The sequence below is a fragment of the Lepidochelys kempii genome, chromosome 10 (genome assembly GCF_965140285.1).
Source record: "Lepidochelys kempii isolate rLepKem1 chromosome 10, rLepKem1.hap1, whole genome shotgun sequence".
Classification (NCBI taxonomy): Eukaryota; Metazoa; Chordata; order Testudines; family Cheloniidae; genus Lepidochelys; species Lepidochelys kempii.
The window spans coordinates 46,970,878-46,991,576 of NC_136389.1; the positions used below are offsets into that span (position 1 = coordinate 46,970,878).

General features: G+C 50.5%; 2 protein-coding genes across 3 annotated transcripts; one reads left to right on the forward strand and one right to left on the reverse strand.

Annotated features, from left to right (window-relative positions):
- Positions 1-3,381: 3,381 nt before the first annotated feature.
- Positions 3,382-12,201, reverse strand: UBL7 (ubiquitin like 7). 2 transcript variants are annotated; one of them, XM_073363262.2, is made up of 11 exons: positions 12,052-12,201; positions 11,284-11,528; positions 10,637-10,756; positions 9,929-10,041; positions 9,711-9,795; positions 8,886-8,943; positions 7,037-7,170; positions 6,063-6,112; positions 4,775-4,942; positions 4,378-4,500; positions 3,382-3,991 (listed from the first exon to the last, which is right to left on the reverse strand). In XM_073363262.2, exons 2-11 carry the CDS (start codon positions 11,465-11,467, stop codon positions 3,854-3,856), a joined length of 1,173 nt encoding a protein of 390 aa, XP_073219363.1. In that variant the 5' UTR covers positions 11,468-11,528; positions 12,052-12,201; the 3' UTR covers positions 3,382-3,853. The 2 variants fall into 2 exon arrangements, with proteins under 2 accessions (XP_073219363.1, XP_073219364.1); XM_073363263.2 differs by having other exon boundaries at positions 9,959-10,041; positions 12,052-12,198.
- A 111-nt stretch (positions 12,202-12,312) lies between these two features.
- On the forward strand, positions 12,313-14,427 carry LOC140918554 (actin, cytoplasmic type 5). The gene is made up of 2 exons (XM_073363264.2): positions 12,313-12,425; positions 12,775-14,427. Exon 2 carries the CDS (start codon positions 12,786-12,788, stop codon positions 13,914-13,916), a length of 1,131 nt encoding a protein of 376 aa, XP_073219365.1. The 5' UTR covers positions 12,313-12,425; positions 12,775-12,785; the 3' UTR covers positions 13,917-14,427.
- Positions 14,428-20,699: the final 6,272 nt, after the last annotated feature.

A 20,699-nucleotide genomic window follows, 5' to 3' on the forward strand; every position in this document is an offset into this window, starting at 1 on the left:
TTTTCTAATTCCAATCTCTCTTTTTTTGAGATGGGGCAGCCAGGACTGCAGGTAGCATTCATGCTGTGGGCATCAAGGTGAGGCTGGTTGCTCCTGCACTGCCTCTGGCAGGTCCCAGCGTCATGCAGGAAGCGGATGAGACCAGGGACAGTTGGAGTCATAAATTGATGGGGGCGGGTGGTGGAAGGAAGCTACTGTGACAGCGAAGCAAGGATGTTCACATCTCCATTCTGCTCTGTTTGCAACATCACCCTCTCCAAATCCCCTTCTTGTCACTGAGTGATGTGTCCTTGGCGGGGGAGGCCAGCCATGCCGTGGGATGTTCCTAACCAGCAAGATGAAATGGAGGGGGGTGGATAACAGCCAGACAACATCGCAGGGAAGCTGCCCAAGAATAGGCACTCAGCCCTGCCCTTCCAAGAAAGACAAGGTCAGTGAGGGGCAGCCCTAGTATGCAGTGGTGATGGAAAGGATAGCCAGAGATAATGAGGGTGCCAGGGCAGCTTTGGAGACCAGAATGGAAACAGCTGCTACCAACTGATAACACACCCAAGGGCCACTTCCCTCTCCCTGCCCCCATCAGCATCACTCTGTGGGAGGGCAGTCAGAAACTTAACCAGTCAGATTCACTTTGATGTCAAAAATGGGAAGTCGCTGGTGAAACATGCTTACAGCGAGACACCCTGAGGTAACCCCATACCACAGAATTAACTGAAGAGCTGCGAGCACCAACTGAAATTGTATGATCAAATGAACACGTTTCAAAAATCCTATGAGCAAGCCAGCCCATGCTAGGGCAGGTAAGTCTATGAACATTTGACTAGCACGTAACTCAGCCCATTGGAGATCATGTGCCAAACCTCAACGTAGGAGGAAGTGTAGGGAGCAGCACATGTAAAAATATACTGTTCAGCACCCTTTAACACAGAAGTATGTAACAGGAAGTAAAGCAGGTGACTGCATCATCCAGGAAGAGCAAGAAGTGATAGGATCCTGGAGATTAGTACACTGGAAAGACCTGACTTGGGCACATGCACCTTTAATAAGAGCAAAAAAAATTCAACCAAAACTAGCATGAACAGGGAGAGAGCTAGCTGGAAAGTAGCTATGGTCAATGACTGAGGAGGTTTGGTAGACAGCAAATTAGAGACACGCTTGGGATTTTTCAGCCACTAGGATTCTGTGCGGTTCACGTGCAGCCACAACACTGTAGAGCAATGGTTCTCAGACTTTTGTACTGCTGACCCCTTTCACACAGCAAGCCTCTGAGTGCGATCCCCCTTATACATTAACAACACTTTTTTATATATTTAACACCATTATAGATGCTGGAGGCAAAGTGGGGTTTGGGGTGGAGGCTGACAGCTCGTGACCCCCGCTGTAATAACCTCATGACCCCCTGAGGGGTCCCGACCCCCTTTTGTAGAGAAAGGAAGGTGGCGCCAAGTCCCTCTTGGTGTCACTGGCGATACCGTATCTGGAACAATCATATGCAGTTCTCAGAACCAAGATGATGTCAACAAACCAGAGGCAGTTCAGAGAAAAGTAACACAAACCAGTGATGAGAAACTGACTCGGGAACACTGATGGCTTGATGATTGCCTGTTCTGTTCATTTCCTCTGAAGCACCTGGCATTGGCCACTGTTGGAAGACAGGCTACTGGGCTAGATGGACCTTTGGTCTGACCCAGTATGGCCGTCCTTGTATTCTAACATTCTTTCAAAACAAAATTGAGATTACCTCCATGGTGACTAAGGGAGATAGCATTCTATCTACACCTATATGAGGGGTTAAAAGCCACAGAGAGGAATTAGATTAATAGATTTAAAGGCTAGAAAGGATGATTATGATCATCCACTCTGACTTCCTGTCTGACAGAGGCCAGAAGAATTTCACCCAGTTAGGGCAGTAACCAGACAGGATAAATCAAGTATTTGTACATCCCCATCCCATGGCCAATGCTGAGATCACCTAGGTTGCATTTCAAGGGAAGTAATGCAACCCCTACCCCCTGAGACATCTAATAAACTAGAATGGATTAAAAGCAGTGGGCAACAGATTGCCCTGTGCCAAGTAATCCAGGATTTGCCTTCGTGTGATGGACAAAACCATGTTAATATTTGCAGAGAACTTTAAAAAAGTGAAGTAGGCACACATTAAGGTCTCAGCAGGGGCCTAGAAAGCAGGAGATTTGAGCTCTACCAGGGACTCCCCATGGGTACACATCAGTGAAGGCCATATGTTCAAGTGTCTACTTATTTTGGGGGCCCATCTTGAGATACCTAGGACCCGATTTTCAGGGGTCCTAAGGCCAGAACCACGAAGTTATTTAGGCTGCTAACTTCCATTGAAATCAGTGGACATTAGGAGCCTAAAGACCCTTGGGGATCTGGGCCAAAGCATCCACAATGGCCATGGACTTCACTTACTAAGAAATTCAATGAATTGACTATGAAAGTCAGCTCCAAATTGTTCTCCAGTTGGGCAACCAAAACCAGGTGCCACTCCTGAAAACACTAGCCTGGGCTTTTTTCCCTCCTATGAGAACAGGGATATTTTCCTTCCTCCAGGAGCTCTGTCAAAGGCTTTGAGGTCCTCGGATTAACTCCGATGTGATGTGCCTTTACTGCCACCCTGTGGTGGCTGCGTGCTCCTGTGAATTTCTCAAATTCCAAACTGGTTCCCCACAGCTGATGGGGGCAGGTCTCAGCTGAAGAGGGAGTCTCATGCTGTAGAGTACGGAGTCTCTCCTTAATACAGATGCCTGTACAACCTCACCTGCTAAGGAGGCCTAAAACTCATCTTCACGCAAGACAAAGACCCACATTTCCAGAAATGACCTGTCATGCAAGGTGCTCAGCAGCTGCGCTTGCATGTCCCTTGCATGTTTTGGTGGGGTGGAATATGGCAGCCACTACAATGACACTAGCACCAAGGTAAGAGGAGGAAGAGCGTATCCCCGGAAAGCAAAGCAAGAACTTTTGGTGGGCAGAAGGGAATTATTCCTCCTGCATTTTAGCCAGTTCCTGTCCTTCCCTACTTTCACCTACTTCCTGGGGCTTATGTGAGGATCAATGAGTGGTTGCAAAGGGTGTTGCAGATGAGAAGTGGGATGTAAATGCTACATGTTATGAGGAATCCCCTCCCCCCCTTTAATGCACACAAATGATCATCTGGGCACTGTCTCTTGACTGAAATGTTCCACTGACATTGCCCGGGGACATTGGTTCAGCATGGGCTCCGGGGGAAGAGCACCCCCAGCTGCATTATCGGCAGTACCTCCTCCAGCAGCTAAGGTTATTCTTGGAGGCCTCACACCCAACAACCACTCAGGCTAGCTCTGAAATCTACCGGGTCACAACTCCAATGACAGACAAGTGGAGAGGTTCAGCTTTATTAGACTCAAACACTGACGAACTAAAACAGACTGAGGCGTTCTAGGGTGGCAGGAATTGAAGTGCAAGCAGGAGAGGGAGCTGGCAGATGCCTCGTGGTAGCAGCTGTGGCTTTGCAGCATCTCCTGGTTCAGGGGGCTGTTGCTCTTTCCCTGTGGCTATACAGAAATCCAGTGGTCTTGCCTATGGTGGTTATAGCCCAGAGGACTGCAGTAGAAAGACCCTCTTTGAGTGCTGACACAGAGTTCCCATCCCAGCATAGTGCATCATCTCCTCTGCCATCAACTGTGTCCCGACAAGATAGGGGAGAGACCCCTACACTGCCCAGAGCAAGAGAGATGCTCAGTTCTGTTCAAGTGTTTCAGGGCTGAGGTGGGGATTGGAGACAGGAACTTCACAATTGTCCTAACCTAGCAGCATCTCTGAAACATGCTACTCTGCCCTCACTCAGAGGGGGTTAGGGTGCCCCGCCTGCAAATATCAACTCCAGGGCAGCCTGAATGTCCCCTCCGGTGGCCTGGAGGGCTCGGAGGCTCAGGTCATCGTCATGTATGCCCATGTCCCGCAGCTGCTGCAGCTGCGGCTGCCACTGGCTCTGTAGAGAGAGAACAGACAGCTAAGGGGATCTGTCAGTACCCAAGTAAATAATACCAAGTTATTCCCCACCCTCCTCCATGGTCTCCAAAGCTGCAGCATTTCCCTACTGCATTTCTATGCCTCTGTCACCTTGGGATCTAAGCACCTCCTGCTGGGAGCAACCCCACGGTCCTGCCCCATACCCTCCACCTCCAGTGTTTCTGCATCATTCCCTACAGCACCTCCTGCTGGGAGCTCCAGCCAGCCACTGAACCACCTTTGGATACTGAGTGGCCTGCAACGCGGGGCTTCAAGTGAAAGACTCCTGTCCTGCGATAGCTGCTGGAGTCAGGGTAGAGAGAGGTGGGTCACAGAGCCCTGAAATGACCAGACTGAGTTACTGACCTGCATGGCAGGCTGCCCAGATGCCTGCAGGGCATGCTGCAAGGCCTGGCTGAAGAGATCGTTGGTGATGGGAGTTCCTGATTGGACACTGGAGGACATCGGAGAGGTGCCCGATGAGTGACCCTGGAAGACAGGAGACAGTGCTAGTGGGATCCACACACAGCTGTAATGTTAACTGGCCACCACAGTGACCTTCAGGGCAATGCCTCCTCCACAAGGGTCTCCCCAACCCCACATTCTCCCTCCTGGGGTCTGTACAGAAGAGACTCCTGCCATAATGGGCTAGCCCAGTTCCAGGTCCCAGGGCCGTTAGCTGGGACTGGCTCTCAGCAGTCAGTACCTCGCTGCAGTTTGTGACCTGAGAGAGGGGTTCCCTGATGCTGTGCTGTTACCCTACCTGGGTGCCAGGGGTAGGAGTGTGTGAGCTGCTCTCAGGCGTGCTGGCCAGGGCCAGCGCAGTTGCCAGTTCACTCTGTGTGATTGGCCGGGGTCCGGCAGCCCCAGTGTAGCCAAGCGATGCTGGGCGGGACCCAGAAGTGCTGCTGGAAGGTGTGGACCTTGTGCTCTGCCGGGATGGAAGAAAACCCATGACTTAACGTCTATGTCACAAAGAAACTCAAGGCGTGCTCAGGATTCCAGGAGGTCACCATCAGAACCACCTTTAGAACTAGCATTGCACAACTCGGCCTGCCAGCTCCCCTGTCTTTCAACGTTAACCTTCGCAGTCACCAGGCTAAGAACTCCCAGTATTAATCACAGCTGTTATGGAGACACTGGAAGCCCTGTAGAGATGCAGCGAAGGAAGATCATGCTGCAGCAGTGTCAGTAATTTCAAACAATGTGACAGAGACCCAGAGTTCAGAGGTGGCTGGGGCCACCAGCAGTCTGGGCCATCTAGTGATCACGGGGCCATCCAGTCATCATTGCTGGCAAATTGAAGGGAGACAAAGAGAAAACATAGGGTTGGGGGTCAGGGGAGTTGGCTTTGATCCGACACTTGCAGTTACTGGATGTATTATACGGAGGGAATGATTGACTAGCCAATATCAGGTTCCCCAGTGGTTCTGTCAACGGGCCATGGGTTGGGACATCGCCTTAGCCTAATGATCCCTGTCAGGCAGGGTGTCCCTCCCCACCCATTGCTGAATATTCAATCATACCCACCAAGACCTTGTCCCTCTGCAAAGAAACCTGCAGCACTGCCCTGAAGCAGAAGTACTTGCATCACCCACTCTTCACATCCAGGCAAGGTGCTGCACCGCTCCTATGCTGTTTGGTGCTGACATTCAGAGAAGCACCATTCCCTGAGCTGGCCCGACTGATTTCTTACTACGTGAGCCTAAACTAAGTACTTTTGTGGCTCTTCTCGCTGTAGTATCTGAGCGCCTCACAATCATTAATACCTTGAGCTTCATAATAGTCTGGGGGAGTTAGACAGAATTTTTATCCCTAGATAATACAAATGTGGAAACTGAGGCACTGGGAGAAGAAGCGACTTGCTCAAAGTCACACAGGAGGCTCTGGCAGAGCCAAGGACTGAACCTCGGTCTCTCAAACCCTAATCCAGTGCTTTGACTGCAAGACCACCCTGCCCAGGGTGCAGCTCCAGGTTCTCTGATTTTACTGTGCCTCTAAATGCAACCATCCCCCAAACCCAGACCCCTCACCTGCCCCACTAACATTACCTGATGAAAATCATCTTCATCATCAGAGAGACCTTCAAACAAAAAGCCACCTGGCCAGAGAAGAGAACACATTCAAATGGAAAAAAGCTCCCAAACCACAGACAACGCAAAATCTCAGCTCCCATTTACCCTCCCAGCAGAGACTGTTAGATCGCCCATGCCTTCAGAGAGGTCAAATCAGCTGATAGACAACACTCAGCCTCCAAGGGAAAGACACTTCACGGACTGCGTTTTATAAGGATTGCCCACTCACCATTAAAATGCAGTCATCTCTGGGGTGGAATGCAGCAGACATTAATGTGCCTACAGCACTAGATGGGGGAGTGAAAAATAACTTCTCCTAGTGAAAGTACGGAGGGAATTTAGGGAAGCAGCATAGTTACCCAAATTAGAATACAGCTAGGACAACGGAGCAAACACCTCTTCTCATGCAAACAAACTATGGGATCTTTAAAATTCAAAAGTGTTTTATGGCTCCTTGGAAAAGGCACAGCCTTCAGCAGCACAGGGCCAGGACCGCTACATGGGACCCTGGTTTACTTCTGATCCAGAGGAAAGAGTGCTACCTATGAATCACCAGCATCCTAGGTTTTCCTTGGAGGTTTCCCACCCAAGTGGTGAAGAGGCTCCATCCCACTTAGGATCTGACAAGACCTACAGCAGCTGAAGGGTCATGGTTGCAGGCCTAACACACCCAGCAACTCATTTATTGCACTCTAATTGGAAGATTCCATGAGTTCTACTTAGTGCTGCATATGTCAGAGGAGAAGGAAAATCCCTCTCTCTCTCTCTCTCTCTGCCCTAAAGATTACCCCCAGAACAGATGCACGTTACCAACTCAACAAACCAGGCCTCCTGCTCCACCTGCCCCTGGAAGGCTCAGGGTCAGTTACGGCCTGGATTAGTCTGTAGATCCCGCAGTTCATCTACCCCATGTGAACACACAGCTGGATGCTTCACATAGGCAAACTGACCTGGCATGTCCCTGTAGGAGCTGGAGGGCATGCTGCGCGAGGAGGTCTCCGGAGTTGGGAGAGGCGTGCTGCCTGCCACCGAGTGCAGAACCAGGATGATGGCATTCACCAGAGCAGGGTGAGCTGGGATGAGCCTGGGCAGAGACAAAACAAGAAACCTGGAGGTGGCACCAGAGGAAGGGAAGGGAGGCCACCACAGCACCCGGAGCAGCAATTTCAGGCTTCCCAGTGGGCTATGCTTCACCACCATCTCCGATCCCAGCTCTGGCAGCCAGATGATGTAACCTCTCCAGTCCACCTGGTCTAGTAATAATCCTGCCACCAGCCCAGGAGTCAAGCTCCAACTTCTTTTTTTAAGTGGATTTGATGCTAGTGAAAGATGGCACGTTTGACATCCCCAAAGGTTGGAATCCTCTCTTTATCCACCGAACAGGTACAGCATAGGTCACAGCAGTTCCAGCTCCCCTGGCTGACGTATCTCATGATACAGAAGGACGATCTCTAGGTGAAGGAAGTGCCCTCCCCTTGGCCCACTCAATCCTACACACTCTGCTGAGTTGGCCAACAAGAGGGGCCAGTTCGATCCCATTTTGGCAATGGGTTTCTGATTAGGGTTGCCGACCTTCCCGGACTGGCCAGGAGTCTAATGGAATCGGGCATCAATCTCCCAGTGACTATTGAAAGCAATCTGGGAGATTTTAATAGGCTGCTAAAAGTCTGCATCGGCATTGCAGCAGGGCTAAGGCAGGCTTCCTACTTGCCCTGGCTTCATGTGGCTCCCGGAAGCGGCCGGCATGTCTGGCTTCTAGGCACTGCGGTGGCCAGAGGGTCTCTGCATGCTTCCATCGCCCCGAGCTCCAACTCTGCTGGGAACCACAGCCAATGGGAACTACAGGGGTGGTGCCTGGAGGCAGGGGCAGTGCAGGGAGCCACCTGGCTACCCCTGAGTCTAGCAACAGAATGGACATGCCAGTCGCTTCCAGGAGGCACCCAAGGTAAGCGCCGTCCAGCCAGAACCAGCACCACTCACCCCTCCCACACCCCAACCCCCTCCCAGAGCCCACACCCCCTCCTGCACCCCAACCCTCTGCCCAAGCCCATAGCTCCCTCCTGCACTCCAAACCCCTCAGCCCCAGCCCAGGGCCCTCTCCTGCACCCCAAACCTCTCATCCCTAGCCCCACCTCAGACCCTGCACCTCCAGCTGGAGCCCTCACCCCCTCGCGCACCCCAACTCCCTGCCCCAGCCCTGAGAAAGTGAGTGAGGGTGTGGGAGAGCAAGCGATGGAGTGAGCAGGGGCAGGGCCTTAGAGAAGGGAAGGGGAAGGGGCGTGGTCTCAGGGAACAGGCCAGGGAAGGGTGTTCAGTTTTGTGCGATTAGAAAGTTGGCTACTCTATTTCTGATGCAGGCTGCCCACTGGGACCAAAAACAAGATTCCCCACCTCAACTTGCACAGGGCACTGAGCAACAATCAGATGGTTGCAACTGTCAGCCACAACCAACAAAGACTGGATTTGAACTCAGGAAGCAGAGATGAAAGTTCCTACATTGAAGTACAAATCTCTTGAGCCATCCCTCCCGGTAAAGTGCAGCAGGGGAAGCTCACTGACAGACACCCCACCTCAGTCTTTTCTCAGACTACTATTACTAAGAGAGAGGGGTTGGAAGCAGGAAGAAGGGACGGGAAAGCCTTCGACCCAGCCTACGCCAATGGAATGGCATGTCCACACCGGTAGTTGAGAACTGGAGTAACCCTCTCCTCCCACCTAAAGAAAAACAGACTGCAATTGTACAAACAGGCATTGCGTGGTGTGGTGGCTTGGACCCAGCACTGGCCATTCGAAACTTACGTGTCCAGCATGTTTGGGTCAGCAAAGACAGAGAAAAGATCTTTGTCTTGTAAGACACCTGAAAGAGACCAGGAAACGTACTGAATCAGGGACAGGAAACAAAAGGCACATCTGTCAAATGTGACCCAAAACACAAGCAAAAGTCACTAGTTCCTGGAACAGCTTTACTCCTTGGGCAGTGGAGCAATGTGTATTCCAGACGATATCTCTCCACTGTTATTCTCTTGTAATGTTTCCACCTCTTTCCTACAAGGCTCTGCATCATGACCATCAGCTCCCAAGCACAAGGACCATGTGTTGAGTCAACAATGGTTGCTGCTGAGCATCATACAATATTTCTGCTCTTCAGAGCTATCTGCTCTTCTGGGCTCAGGGCCTTGAGAAGCAATAACTCAGAGTCCTACTAGAATCTGCACATGGCCATGCAGAGATGCTGCTAGCTCACTAGGCCAGGTGGGCCTGGATTAGAGTTAATTAATCCTTTGTGGCACTTGGAAAGGGCAAGTGCAAAGCAGATGCATTCATTACACACCTCCCTCCCTCCACTTCCTTATGGCCCAGTCCTGCTCCAGCTGAAGTGAGTGTCCTTCGATCAGCCCCTGCCCTGTCGAGTGTAGCTACCAACAACAGATAGCACTAGTAAAATCTGACTCCCGGACAGATTCAGACCTCTCCATCTCAAAGGTGGAAAGTCTCTGCAGAAACTGCCTTTTCCTGTTCTTCCTGGAGCCTGACGCTCCCTCTCCCATGTGAGGAATTAATAGGTTCCATAGACCATCCCTATTTACTATGTCCTTTACACTGTCTGGCCACATCTGAACTCACCCAGAGCAACAGGGTCGCTGCTGAGGCCAGGGGTAGCTACGATGATCTGATCCAGTGATTCTTTGTTCCCCAGCATCTTGAAGACCTACCAAAGAAATCAAAACAGATCAGCAACGCCACATAACGAGGCCAGTCTAAAACTGGGGTAGCCCAACTAAACTGTTATTGGGGCTCTCCATCCCTCTCCTTTGTTCAGTCACACATGGTGGATGACTCACGTTTAGGGGTGAAGAATAAGCCACACTCACTGCGTCTCTGTATGCAGGACTGCTATGAAGGGCGGTGTGCAGGACCCGGAACTCTCGCATTGCAGCCACTTTATCCACAGGTTCTAGAGGAGACGTTCAGAAAGGGATGGGAAGAAAAATCAAGAGCTTTTATTGGTCAGTTTCATTCTGCCTGTCCTTTATGTCATCCGTTTCCTCATTGCCAAGAAAGCCAAACCCAGTCTGACAGAGCAGTGTGTGTGCGGGGGAAGAATCTAAAGACCTTTGTGCTAGCATTCCCAAATCTGCAATCCCAGTGCCACTGCTTTAATTTACCTGGTCTGATGCTGACCACAGAACACTCCAAAAGCAAAATAAAGATGGATCAAAATGAGTGGGGATTTGATTTTGGTCCTCAACAGCACCAGTGTAATTGACTGGAACTCAGCTAAGGGGCTCTTTCTCCATGTATCATGGGGCTCCTTCCACAGTTCCCATGTCAGCATGAAACAGACACAGAGAGCTCCCCTTCGACATTGGAGGTTTCACAGAAGACACCAGATCAATCTCAAGGAATTCACCTCCTTCCACTATACCTCTGTCCCTGAAAATTACAGGCAAGTAGGAGTATGTGTCCCCATCTCAACCCCAAGAGATCAGCACCACACATACACACACTTAAGAGTTCCAGAGGGTTAACCCAGGCATCCTCTCTCTCACCTGGTTTCTGATCCGGCTCGGGCCATGACTTCCGCAGGACATGGACAGTTGAGCCTGACTGGATGCCATAAAAGTCAAGGGTTTGGTCATCCTTCAGCTTGCGGCCACAGTAAATCAGATCTGAGAGAGAGAAAGCACAGCTCTGTAACAGAGGGTATTCCTGTGGGAAGGTCTATTGCTTGGCCTTTATGGGATAAGTACATTTCCAGGCATGCTATCAGCCTGCCACATGATGTAGCTATTTAAGTGGCAACTCCTAAATATTCAGCGGCATAAACACTTGCACATTTAAATTCCAGGGGACCTTGAAGCGTAGGACACAAGCCTGGCTGTGCATCCTCTCACAGAACTACACGGTTTAAAAGAACTGCCCCAACCCCACAGAGTTCTAGTGGTGTCAGACACAAAGTACATCTCATAGCAGAAATAGGTGTCTACTAGCCTGCTTTGTTAGAAGGATTTGTTAAAAGCAAACCTGGAAAATAGGGATGGCTAAAGTCTCCATAATAACTAACATTATACACAGCAACACTGGAAGCAAAGAAGCTATATCCAATTGAAACTGCTGTATGTAATTACCCAACTGAAATTTGACCATGATCCCAGGCTTGACTAGGCCCAACCCTGCAGTAAAAGCAGTAACTCACCAATAAGTTCTGGGTCTGGGACTGACTCCTGCAGCTTTCCAGTGATAAGCTGCTTCAGGTAGGAGATGCTGCACCCACCCAAAGGACACTCTCCAAGCTCAGTCTCTGGTAGCCGCAGGATGGATTTGGGGGCCAATGGCTGATCTGCCAGCTTCACCGCAATATGCCACTCTGACAAAGACATTGTAACTGTATCATCAAGAGGAACTGAGCCTCAGAAACCCAGTTCTGAGCTCCAGGAGAGGCTGTGAAGGGAACAAAACAAACCAACATGAGACGCTCCCAGCAACTTTGATTCAGCTGGCCACATAACTGGAATGGATCTACACTAGGCTATAGCCTGTCCCTAACTCTGGGTGGGGATATATACATTAAGTCCCTGCCCTAGTCACCAACACCGAAGGGTGGGCCTATGCCCTGGTCCCAATCCCTGATAGAGCGGAGAGGAGCTCCTCTGCCAGGCCGTACCACAGAGCCCAGCTCGGCGAGTGGACAGGTTCTAGGCGAGGCCTTTCCTGGTCCCCAGCCCGGGTTAGGGGTGGGGTCTATGGTAAGCCTTGCCCGGGTATCCAGATCCGAGTGCCGGAGACCCCAACCACAGCGCCGGGAGACGGAGCCACACCAGGCCGAACCCTAGGGCCCAGCCTAGGGGCGAGAGGGACCTAGGGAACGGATCGATGCTGATCCAACCCTGCCCCGAGGCGGGAGTCAAGGCCAGGCCAGGCCAGCCCCCGCAGTGGCCACGGCGAAGGGCTCCACAACCCCCACCTGATGTTGTTTACAGTCACCGGAGCACCATCCCCGAAACAGGAAGTGCCGGCGAGCTCCATGCGCCGCATGCTGGGAATTGTAGTTGACGAGACGAGACCAGCCATTGCTTCGCTCCCCGAGCGCCTACAGCTCCCAGCGTGCGGCTCGGACTCCCTGCCGCAAAGTCTGCTGGGAACAAGACTGGTCCGGCCAGCGACGTTCTGATAGGTAGTTGGGAAGGTGGGGAGGGGCGGGTTATCATCACAGTAGCCAATGGGCGTCCGGGGCCGGAGGCGGGTTTCCGATTCCGGTGGGGATAAAGCTGCGCGCGTGGTGCCTGCGGAAGGAGACACAGGCTACTGCGGTTTCCGGACGTGACTGAGCTGCTGGAGGTAACGGGTGGGTCGGTCTCTGTGTCCCGAGGGCGGGGCTGGCGGCCTTCGGATCCTGCTGGGAGGGGGCTGGCCGCTCCGGGCTGGGGTCACGCTCGACCGCCCTCGTCTCCAGTCGGAGCCGCTGAGTCCGCGGGCCTAGTGAGGGGGCGGGGCGAGGAGGCAGCGCCGGGCTGGGCCTGGCCTATGGGTCGGAGCTCTGTAGGCTGAGCCCTGCTGCACCCACATCCCGGTCCAGACAACAGCAGCGTCCCCCTGCCCTAGGGCGCAGGGGGGAGGAAGCCGATCGCGTCTCCTTGAAAGCTTCCATGCACCTAACGGAGTCTGTGCTCCTCACTGTCTCTCTCAGATTAAATCAAAATGGCCGATGAAGAAATCGCCGCCCTCGTTGTTGACAATGGCTCCGGGATGTGCAAAGCTGGCTTTGCTGGGGATGATGCCCCTCGAGCCGTGTTCCCTTCCATCGTGGGACGCCCCAGACACCAGGGTGTCATGGTGGGCATGGGGCAGAAAGACAGCTACGTGGGCGATGAGGCCCAGAGCAAGAGAGGCATCCTCACCCTGAAGTATCCCATTGAGCATGGCATTGTCACCAACTGGGATGACATGGAGAAGATCTGGCACCACACTTTCTATAATGAGCTGCGGGTTGCCCCTGAGGAGCACCCTGTCCTGCTCACTGAAGCCCCCCTGAATCCCAAGGCCAACCGAGAGAAGATGACACAGATCATGTTTGAGACCTTCAACACTCCAGCTATGTATGTGGCTATCCAGGCAGTGCTGTCCCTGTATGCCTCTGGGCGTACCACCGGTATCGTCATGGACTCTGGGGATGGGGTCACCCACACAGTGCCAATCTACGAGGGGTACGCCCTGCCCCATGCCATCCTTCGTCTGGACTTGGCTGGCCGTGACCTGACCGACTACCTTATGAAGATCCTGACCGAGAGAGGCTACAGCTTCACCACCACGGCCGAAAGGGAAATTGTGCGTGATATCAAGGAGAAGCTCTGCTACGTCGCCCTGGACTTCGAGCAGGAGATGGCCACGGCCGCTTCATCTTCCTCCCTGGAGAAGAGCTATGAGCTCCCTGATGGCCAGGTGATCACTATTGGGAATGAAAGGTTCCGGTGCCCAGAGGCCATCTTGCAGCCTTCCTTCCTGGGGATGGAGTCCTGTGGCATTCACGAGACCACTTTCAACTCCATCATGAAGTGTGATGTAGATATCCGAAAGGACCTCTATGCTAACACGGTGCTCTCTGGCGGAAGCACCATGTATCCTGGCATCGCTGACAGAATGCAGAAGGAGATCACGGCCCTGGCACCCAGCACGATGAAAATCAAGATCATTGCCCCACCGGAGCGTAAATATTCCGTCTGGATTGGTGGCTCCATCCTGGCTTCTCTCTCCACCTTCCAGCAGATGTGGATCAGCAAGCAGGAATATGATGAGTCTGGCCCATCCATTGTCCATCGTAAATGCTTCTAAAGAGGGTCTCAGCAGGTGTGCTCAGCCTCTGCTGATGGGGTTACCCACAGTAATTGTCAGGGCAAATGTATTTACCAAATTGAGTAGTTACTTGTAAACTTTGCCCTTGAAAAGCCTTTCATGTTGGACCAATATTGTTTGATTTACTCACCACCTCTTATGTTTAACTTGACTATTCCTTTGATGTACTGTGTAGTAACTATACCCCGTGCATCTTAAGCTCTGTTACAGGTTGCACATGTGACGAAGGTTACAGTTAACCTACAGTATTAGTGGAGAGAGAGCTACCTGTTAAGCTTTAGTTTTCCTGTGGCTGACTAGTGACCCTTTACTTTTTTCCCCTTTAGCTATAAATTCCCAGGGGCTGGAGACTAGACTAAGGGTGGTTGACTTTGATGTAATGGGATCTCAGAAGTAGATTTGTAACTAACCCTAAAGGTGATAACTGTATGTCACTGACCACTCCTTGTATAAGGCAAACTAATAAACTTCTGTGGTTTAAAATTTAAAATGTGTTGTACAATTACTTCAGGGTAGCTGGGTTGATCAATATGGAAAAGCTAATTATTCTTTGAAAAGTACTAATAGAAATGCATTTTCCATAGTAATTTGCATAATTAAATTGCAAGTCTATACTGCAGCCTACCAGATTAATCTAAACACCGTGCCCAGAAAATGCCATGGGGACTTCTAAAACCTGCCTAACATGTCTCACTTCTATTTTGGTGTACAGAGAAGAAATTTTGACCCGCATTTTCAGCTAGGTCCTGAAGAGCCCTCGACTCAGATAGCAAAGCATGGCTAGCTATTGCTGGGTACCACTAACTTTGTTCAGTGAGGGGAAAATTGCATGTAAAACATCTCTTAAAGATGGGCAAGAGAAATGGACTGGGGGAGGGGGTGGGGGGGGGGGAATAGATTGTATGAAGGCCCGAGTGTTAAGTGTTCTTTCTGCTGTAGAAGAGGACAATTTCTGCCCCTGAGAATTGACTGGAGAAATAGTGGAAATTCACCTAATGAGTGAAGCTGGGGTGGGTTTTTAAGCTGCTTAAACCCCTCTTTTAATACTGTAAGAATTTTTGTAACTTTCTGGGAATTTACTCTTTGGCTTAAAGATCATCATTCTGCTGCTTAAGTAAGATACAAGAACCCACAATAACATTCACTCCAGTATCCAACATGTCCTGCCTGGAAGACTGGACATATCATTTCTGATGTTTTAAAAATATCTTCTGGACTACTTTTAGACCTTAAGAACTCAAACATATGCTCAACTCTAGTAAAAACTGTCATACACTTCTAAGACTCAGTCAGAGGAGAGTAAACCAAACAGTATAATTATCTTAAACAGAACTGCCCTGTCTTGCCTTCAGTACTCAGTCTCCAAAAGAATAAACACTGACTCCACCCTAGAGTCTTGGAGGAGGAGCAGTTTTGTATTCAGCTGGACAGCCTTTTTGGAGAAGTGTTTCTTAAGTCAGATTTTGGTAGGCTTCTGTTTCAGTTCACTTTGAAAACTAATGTGAAGCTAAACTGTCTTAAGGATGAATTCAAGATGAAGTGGTGGTATCCTTTAAATAGGATACCTTCTTGATCTGGTCCTAAGGGTTGGTGGTAAAACTTGCCTACCTCTCTCCCTTTCCAAGCAAAATCACTCCACAGGGGAAAAACTACCACATGTTCTAATTTCATAAAATAGTAATTTTATGTGCTGTTTCTGTATGTGCCCTGGTTTGAATCACATTCCTTGAGGCTGCCAGCAGCTGTTTTAGCTCTTCCCCATTTCATTGCCTACATGTATTCTGCATGGGAATGTCCAGCTAGCATAAGCAAAGGCCAACTAGCCTGGGGACAGGGTGTCACACAGTACTGAACACGGGAGAGTGCTGGACTGGTGGTTTCTAGTTTATCAAACTTTAGTATGAAGTCCAAGTTGTACAATACTCAGAAATATTTTTGTCCCTATCACTTTCAGGTACTGATATGGCAAAGTTAGTTGCCACAGCAAAATATGTGCTTGCCTGTGATCTAGGGCAAATTATATTTACCCATCTCTATCCAGCCAAAATCCAGGTTGCAGCCAATGTCCACACAGCTGGTATCCCATATAATGAGGAACCCTGGGAGCTTATGACAAAGTAGGTTTGGAATATTATGAGCTGATAAGTGTGGGCCTTAGTCAGTATGAGTGTGCTGTACAATGGCGCCCAGCTCCTACACAGAGGCAATAAAGGCACAAATTATAGGAGGTGCAGGCTGTAAGGTCTTGAGAAGCAATACTGTTAATGCTATCTGAATTCTCAGGCACCTGGCACTGTGTCCACTTTTTCTCACCTGTCCTTACTCCAATAGCTACCACCATGGTGTGGTTTCTGCTCCTGTTACTTCCCCTCCAATGTAACATCCCTTGGGCCAGCCTGCAGCAAAGACCCAGGTCTGCAAAGATATTTAGGCTCCTAACTCCCACTGAAATCAATGGAAGTTAGAAGTGTAAATACCACTGAGGATGTGGACCAAACTTATAAGCAGGGTAGTTTTTGTTTTAAAAACAGCCGTGGGTGTCATGAAGCGGGACAGACCCACCAAGAGTGAGGAACGGAAAGGGCAGAGCCCTTTGTTTTCCTTATAATGCTGTTGCTCGATGAGGGTATTTTGTGGGAGGATACTCCTGTAGGCCTGGATTTAAGAGGCACTCGCCTCTCATGGAGCAGGGATTGTGGGTGGCTACCTGCAGAAGGAAAGGAGTACTTGTGGCACCTTAGAGACTAACCAATTTATTAGAGCATAAGCTTTCGTGAGCTACAGCTCACTTCCTCAGATGCATATCGTGGAAACTGCAGCAGGCTTTATATATACACAGAGAATATGAAACAATACCTCCTCCCACCCCACTGTCCTGCTGGTAATAGCTTATCTAAAGTGATCATCAGGTGGGCCATTTCCAGCACAAATCCAGGTTTTGAGAAAACCTGGATTTGTGCTGGAAATGGCCCACCTGATGATCACTTTACCTCCTCCCACCCCACTGGTAATAGCTTATCTAAAGTGATCATCAGGTGGGCCATTTCCAGCACAAATCCAGGTTTTGAGAAAACCTGGATTTGTGCTGGAAATGGCCCACCTGATGATCACTTTACCTCCTCCCACCCCACTGGTAATAGCTTATCTAAAGTGATCATCAGGTGGGCCATTTCCAGCACAAATCCAGGTTATCTAAAGTGATCATCAGGTGGGCCATTTCCAGCACAAATCCAGGTTTTCTCAAAACCTGGATTTGTGCTGGAAATGGCCCACCTGATGATCACTTTAGATAAGCTATTACCAGCAGGACAGTGGGGTGGGAGGAGGTATTGTTTCATATTCTCTGTGTATATATAAAGCCTGCTGCAGTTTCCACGATATGCATCTGAGGAAGTGAGCTGTAGCTCACGAAAGCTTATGCTCTAATAAATTGGTTAGTCTCTAAGGTGCCACAAGTACTCCTTTTCTTTTTGCGAATACAGACTAACACGGCTGTTACTCTGAAACCTACGTGCAGAAGGTGTGTGCAGTGGGGAAGGTTCCTGTCATAGGCTGGAGCTGACGCAAGCTCCAGCTCTAGTGTGAGGATGGTGCCTGCCATGGAGCAAGGGGCGGGACTAGGGAAGGTACCTGCCATGGGGCAGGGTTGCAGTGGAGGACAGGTTAGGATGCCTGCAGTGCTCTGCTTCCAGCATTGTGAATGAGAACAGAATGGAGTTTTTCCCAACCTCATTTGTTTTGCTGACATCCAGCACATGCCAGCAAGCAGGGCTGCTTTGCCTCTGCCACTGGCTTTGCTTCATTTGGCTTCTAGCCCAATGGTACACACAATCCCTGCCAGCCTGGGAAGAGGGAGGCTGGGATTGGATTCTGACCCATCTCCTGCAAGGCAGCACAATGTGATGAATCTGGTGAGTGGTCATAGTCCAAGGGCAGCAGGTAGTGAGGAGTGGGTCAGGCAGGCAGGGGCCCAGGAAGGACAGTGACCTTCAGAGATGGCTGAGTCATGACATCAGGAATGTTGCGCCAAATTAGAATCATAGAAATGTCAGGCTACAAAGGAGCTTGAGAAATCATCGAGTCCATCCGCTGGTGCTGAAGCAGGACCAAGTAAACCTAGACCAGCCCAGATAGGTGTTTGTCCAGACTGTTTTTAAAAACCTCCAGCAATGGGAATTCCACAACCTCCCTTGGAAGTCTGTTCTAGAGCTGTAATACTCTTATAGCAGAGGTGGGCAAACTACAGCCCACCATCTGGCCTGCGGAACCCTCCTGGCCTGGCCTGGGAGGCTCACCCCCGGCCCCTCCCCCGCTGTGCCCCCTCTCCCGCAGCCTCAGCTCACTGTGCCGATGGCGCAATGCTCTGAGCAGCAGCGCAGTGGCAGGGCCGCGGCCTGACCCGGTGCTCTGTGCTGTGCAGGTGGCGTGGCTGGCTCCATCGGCTGCCTGTCCTGGTGCTCTGGGTGGTGCGGCTATAGCACCGCCAGCCACCGGTGCTCCAGGCAGTGCGGTAAGGGGGCAGGGAGCAGGGCGGGAGGTTGGATAGAGGGCAGGGGCGTTCAGGGGGTGGTCAGGGAGTGGGGGTGTGGATAGGAGTCGGGGAGGTCAGAGGGTGGGGAACAGGGGGGTTGAATGGGGGCAGGGGTCCTGAGGGGAAAGTCAGGAAGGAGAGGGGGGGTTAGATGGGGCAGTCAGGGGACAGGGAGAAGGGGTGGTTGGATGGGGCAGGGGTCCCAGGGGGGCAGTCAGGAATGAGAGGAAGGGTTGGATGGGGCGGGGGGGTTTAGGGACAAGGAGCGGGTGGATGGGGCAGGAGTCCCAGTGGGGCTGTTTTGGGTGAGAAGCTGGGGAATTGGATAGGGGGCAGGGACCGGGCCACACCTGGCTGTTTGGGGAGGCACAGCCTCCCCTATCCGGCCCTCCATAGTATTTCGGAAACCCGATGTGGCTCTCAGGCCAAAAAGTTTGCCCGCCCCATCTTATAGTCTGAAAGTTTTTCCTAATATCTAACCTAAATCCCCTTTGCTGCAGATTAAGCTCATTACTTCTTGTCCTACCTACAGTGGACACAAAGAACAATTGATCCCAGTCCTCTCTGTAACAGCCCTTAACATATTTGAAGACTATTATCAGGTCCTCCCTCAGTCTTCTATTCTCAAGACAAAACATGCCCATTTTTCAACATTTCCTTACATCAGGTTTTCTCAACCTTTTATCATTTTTGTTGATCTCCTCAGGACTCTCTCCAATTTGTCCACATCTTTCCTATAGTGCCCAGAATTGGACACAATATTCCAGCTGAGGCCTCACCAGTGTGCAGCAGAGCGGGACAATTGCCTCCTGTCTCTGATGTATGACACTCCTGTTCATAGACCCCAGAATGACATTAGCCTTTTTTGCAGCTGCATTATATTGTTGACTCTCATTCATTTTTGATCCACTATAATCTCCAGATCCTTTTCAGCAGTGTTACCGCCAAGCCAGCTATTCCCCATTTTGTAGTTGTGCATTTGATTTTGCCTTCCTGAGTGAAGTATTTTGCACTTGTCTTTATTGAAGTTCATCTTGTTGATTTCAGACCAATTCTCCAATTTGTCAAAGTCATTTTTAATTCCAATCATGTCCTTCAAACTGCTTAGAACCCCTCCCAGCTGGATGTCATCTACAGATATTATAAGCACACTCTGTGCCCTTATCCAAGTCATTTATGAAATATTGAACAGTATCAGACCCAAGACTGATCCCTGCAGGATCCCACTAGATACACCCTCCCAGTTTGACAGCAAACCCTTGCTAACTACTCTTTGAATACAGTCTTTCAACCAGTTATTCACCCCCCTTATAGTAACTTAGACTACATTTCCCTAGTTTGCTTATGAAAATGTCATGCGGGATTGTGTCCAAAGCCTTATTAAAAATCAAGATATTGTAGAGTTAGTGTTGTAGTTGGATTAGAGTGCAAACTCTTTGAGGCCAGGGACCATCTGTTTCTTCTATCTGTATAGCATCTAGCACATAGGATCCCAGTCCAAGCTAATATTGCAATATAATATTTCTGTCCACGTTGTGCTTTTGTAATCATCTTTCAGTGATCTCTTTAGAATAGAAAAGACCCACAAATAAGTTGTCTTTAAAAACACTGGAGGTCATTTTGGGGCAGCCTGAAGCTGGGAGGTAATCATCAATTGGTCTGATCTCAGATTTTGATGTTTGAGGACAATATTTTCCCCCTACCTGCCCACCTACAGAACAAGACCATTTTAAAATACAAAACTGCATAATTGAGGACTGGGGGAGATTGAGGAGTCAGTCCTGATCTCCTGTATAGAGGCAGCTGCTAAACTGTTTAGAAATTCACACTGTGCTATGCTGTAGTAGGCTACTGAGAGAATTTGAAGGAAACTGCAAGTATTCAGCTCTAGTACAGAGGTGGACAAACTACGGCCCACATCCGGCCCGCAGAACCCTCCTGCCCAGCCCCTGAGCTCCTGGTCCAAGAAGCTGGCCCCTGGCCCCTCCCCAGCTGTTCCCCCTCCCCCACCGCCTCAGCTCACTGGGCCACCGGCACAATGCTCTGGGCGGCAGCGCAGTGGCAGAGCCGCGGCCCGACCTGGTGCTCTGTGCTGTGCGGGTGGTGGCCGTAGCATCGCCAGCCACTGGTGCTCCAGGCAGCATGGTAAGGGGGGGCAGGGGAGTTCAGGGTGGTGGTCAGGGAGCTGGGGTGTAGATAGGGGGCAGGGAGGTCAGGGAACAGGGGGGTTG

Bases quoted from the DNA above. Each gene is read 5' to 3' on its own strand.
- LOC140918554 (XM_073363264.2), top strand. From the start codon at position 12,786: ATGGCCGATGAAGAAATCGCCGCCCTCGTTGTTGACAATGGCTCCGGG.
- UBL7 (XM_073363262.2), bottom strand. From the start codon at position 11,467: ATGTCTTTGTCAGAGTGGCATATTGCGGTGAAGCTGGCAGATCAGCCA. The intron at 10,042-10,636 runs GTGAGAGAGAGG...CGTCTCCTCTAG, and splicing joins CGAGCCGGATCAGAAACCAG to AACCTGTGGATAAAGTGGCT. The intron at 7,171-8,885 runs GTAAGTTTCGAA...GTCTCTGCCCAG, and splicing joins GACCCAAACATGCTGGACAC to GCTCATCCCAGCTCACCCTG.